The sequence below is a fragment of the Cryptomeria japonica genome, chromosome 7, assembly GCF_030272615.1.
Source record: "Cryptomeria japonica chromosome 7, Sugi_1.0, whole genome shotgun sequence".
NCBI lineage: Eukaryota > Viridiplantae > Streptophyta > Pinopsida > Cupressales > Cupressaceae > Cryptomeria > Cryptomeria japonica.
The window spans coordinates 162,960,912-162,964,635 of NC_081411.1; the positions used below are offsets into that span (position 1 = coordinate 162,960,912).

The following is a 3,724-nucleotide window of genomic DNA, read 5'->3' on the forward strand; positions in this document are numbered from 1 at the left end:
CTTGTACTCCAAATCTAATACCACCTAACTGCATAGATGATTTGACCCCATCTCAAGACTATGCAATCTTTTTTTTGTGTTTTTTTTATCCTATTCTGGGAGGACAAATGCATTGAGGTACCCCTATTTAGACCATGGCACCCCTAGCACCCTGGTCCTCCTAAAATAGGACCTATATCAAATAAGAGTGGGCACTTTCCCTCCCTAATGAATTTTGGTCCTTGTGGCTCAACTTGTCCATTGTATGTTGACCCAATCAATAATTTACCTAGGGAACCCTATAGAAAGGCATCCTATCAATTCATTTTGAGATTAATTGCATTCCATAGAATTCATGCATCCATATCAAGCATCCATCATCAAGCATTCAACGTAGCATTTCATCCCACCATATTCTTTAAGCATTATGAAGCAAAGTCACATAAATATTTATGCAAGCATGTGTGTTTGATTAGGCCACATGTGTTTATGTGTTGGTCATGTTACTGCATGCTCAACATTAGTAATTACATTTAAAGGGAATTGTATCATCAACCTTCAGTCAAGCTTCGTAGATATGAGGCATATTCTTTATCATTTACTTTAGTGTTTCATGTTTCAATTACCATTTGAATACAATGTTAATTCCTAAATTGGGGTTTGATCTAAGGGAAACTCCTATCCACAACCCTCTCTTCTCTCTTTATGTGTGCTAAATCGGTTCATTCTTTCTCTCTCTCCATGACTAAGAAATTCTTGGGTCATGGTGGTCCTTCAAGGAAAAGGTTTAACTATTCTATCAGTGCAAGGGTTTTCTATCTAGTCTATGGTTAGGGGTATTGTCCTAAGCCCCTTTGTCCTGAGAATGAGACTATTGAGAGTTCAGGACCTTTGTTCACACTAGTTGGGTGCTCTGATCAAAAGCCATATTTTCAAAAGGGTGGTGTCATTCTTTTGGTTTCTAGTTGTCTTACTGTTTGTGATTTCCCCTAGTTATATTAAGGGTATAGGCCCTCTCCCGCTATTAATTAGAAAAAATATATATTAGCAAATGATAATCAATTGATATTATAAAAAACTATAGCCCTAACTAGCCTACATTCATAGTCCTTTTAAAAATTAGACCAGGTTCCATGGTATGGCTTTGTCTATTGCGTTCAAATTTTAAAATTACATAAAAACCTAATATTTTAAAACCTAATTGTTATCTAATTATAGCTTACACCAAATTATGTGGCTACGAACATGTACTTAATTAATTTGGATGTCACTATAGTCTATCAAACTTAATCAAATATCAATAATAGGGTAGCACGAATGATAAATTTCATTCACATATATTATTGTTGTAATACTTTGGCCCATTAATTCATCAAAACCATCAGTGTTAAATTTAAAATTACATGTCTTACATATATTTTTTTATTATTTCATCTCTAGGGGCTTCATTGCTATCAAGACAAGACAATTTCAAAGTGGGGTCGAGTTGAACAACACACATAGTCATAGTTTAGTGTGCGCTCTTTAAACCAGTATTAAAAGATATATTGAAATTTACAAATAACAAAAATTCAAATTTTATGAAGTTATTATAACTTATCATATAAAAAATATTAAAAATTACAAATAATATAAATTCAAAGTTTTAATATTAAAAATTACAAATAATATAAATTCAAACTTGAAAAAGTAGCTTCATAAGAAAGCTAATATAAAAACATTATCCAAATAATTAAAAAGTAGAGATTAATGAGAACTGGAACGAAACTGTCATTTTAGTACTCATGGTAGAAGAGCTAACTAACTATTAAGTAATGATTGCAGTTATTGGACACGCTAATAACAAACAAGATAGAGGGATTAAAATATTCTAGTCTACTGAATAGACAGTTTGTATAGCCGTCATACCCAGAATAAGTATCGCCGCCACAAGCGAGAGGATATACCACGGCTTTGAAAAATGTTCTTCCTTAAACTGGCTCATCCACACTTTCCATTGGCTCTTATAATGATTTCTCGCCTTTACCATCACCTCTTCAATTTGACCAATTCCACTGAATGTGATTCCAACCCTAATTCGGTTGAACATGCGAGCTATGTTTTCATCACAGCCAACCATCCTCCGAATGACCCGAGATTTTCGAAGTAAAGCAACATCTTTCTCCGAATCGACTAAATAATCAAACAATATTACAAAATGTGAAACTACGGTGGGCTCTGGATACCAGGAGCATCTTTGACACTCTTCATAAGCCATCAAGTTTCGCAACCTTGATTCTGTGTTGTCATTGATTGTGACTGAAGGGAGATCAAGCGTTCTGCTTCCGAACCTTCTTTTTTCAAATTTAATTTTGCCTGGTTGAAATCTAATACCAGCGCCGTATAACAATTCGGCACTAGGGGTTGCCCGCCTATCATCAGGAGAAAGTAGTGGGGAAACTCGAGGAAGTATATCGATGCAACTGACTCGTTGCACCCAACCAGGTAGTACCGCATTCATTGACCACCCATTATCATTGCTGATATTATTAGCGCCACGATAGCCATCATTTTCCACGCAAGTAGCCGGTTTCCCAGTAGAATTCGTTAATGTATCTTTGACCACCTTTCTGCACAAATCCAACAAATGGTATGCAGGCCGTTCACCCATCATATGCTCCTTCAGTTTTGGTATAGCATCCTGGTGTGAAAATGTGAAAAAGGGGTTTCCGCGAAACAAGCTACGTTTACTCAGCATTGTAGCTAATTCTGTTGCTGCATATTCGCGCGTTCCACCTTCTTCTAACTCCAATAATTTTAAGATAACAAATAGAGGAATTTGATTTTCCAGCTTTATAAGGTCATCTAGTATAGCATAAAACATGGAGTTCTTTAAATCATCTCTTTGAAAGATAAGGCTAAAGAAATCTGAATTACTCTCGGATCTTGATACTGCAGAATTTCTACAGAATTCAAGTATAAAACAAGCATCCATTGCTAACATCCGTGATAATGATTTTCCATTCAATTCTATTGGCTCTTCATAGCATTCTCTGATTTCCAGTTCTAACTTCTCAAACTCTGCAATCAATGTGGGCACATCTATTTTAAGCCTAGTTGACACTCTATGGACCGCTTGTAATTTATGTTGGTCCATCTTAGAGAACTGAGGATTAATATTGTGATGATAAGGCCCCAGAGATACGACAGAAGGCTCATAATCTTCTGGTTTAGAAATCTTTATAGCTTGAGGCACCCTATAAATGCACACGTTTTTTGACACCCTCCACATTTTTTCTGGAACCTTGAGCGTACTATCTACTTTTATAAGCCATGCTTCATTGTATTGTGTTCGGTCTCCACCATTTGCTTGACCAATAAGAACTCCTTTGTCTTCGTGGCTGCCACATGTAGGATTGTCTTGTTGAGCCATCTCCTCTGTACATCGAACATAATATGCATATGTTAGAGAAAGAAATAAAAGTCTTAGGCTTTCAATTTTGAAATCATTTGTATACTGGTACAACAAGAATACAATAGCCATAACGAACGATTAAATATTTGAAAGTGTTATTTTGAAAACAATATTAAACACAGATCCTTTCTATAATTAAAATGTAACGGAATAAAATAAAATCTAATATTATGGTTTAAGATTTAATCTACAATGACACAAAATTATAAATTGTTTTATATAAATAAATAAATTATCAGAAATAATAATTTTAATATTTTAAATGTTCTCAAAAATAAAAACAGGATAAAT

At 34.6% G+C, this 3,724-nt stretch overlaps 1 protein-coding gene across 1 annotated transcript; it reads right to left on the minus strand.

The window, feature by feature from the left end:
• Nucleotides 1–1,849: 1,849 nt before the first annotated feature.
• LOC131856539 (putative UPF0481 protein At3g02645) lies at nucleotides 1,850–3,391 on the minus strand. The gene has a single exon (XM_059208363.1). The coding sequence runs from the start codon at nucleotides 3,389–3,391 to the stop codon at nucleotides 1,850–1,852; it is 1,542 nt and encodes a 513-aa protein (XP_059064346.1).
• Nucleotides 3,392–3,724: the final 333 nt, after the last annotated feature.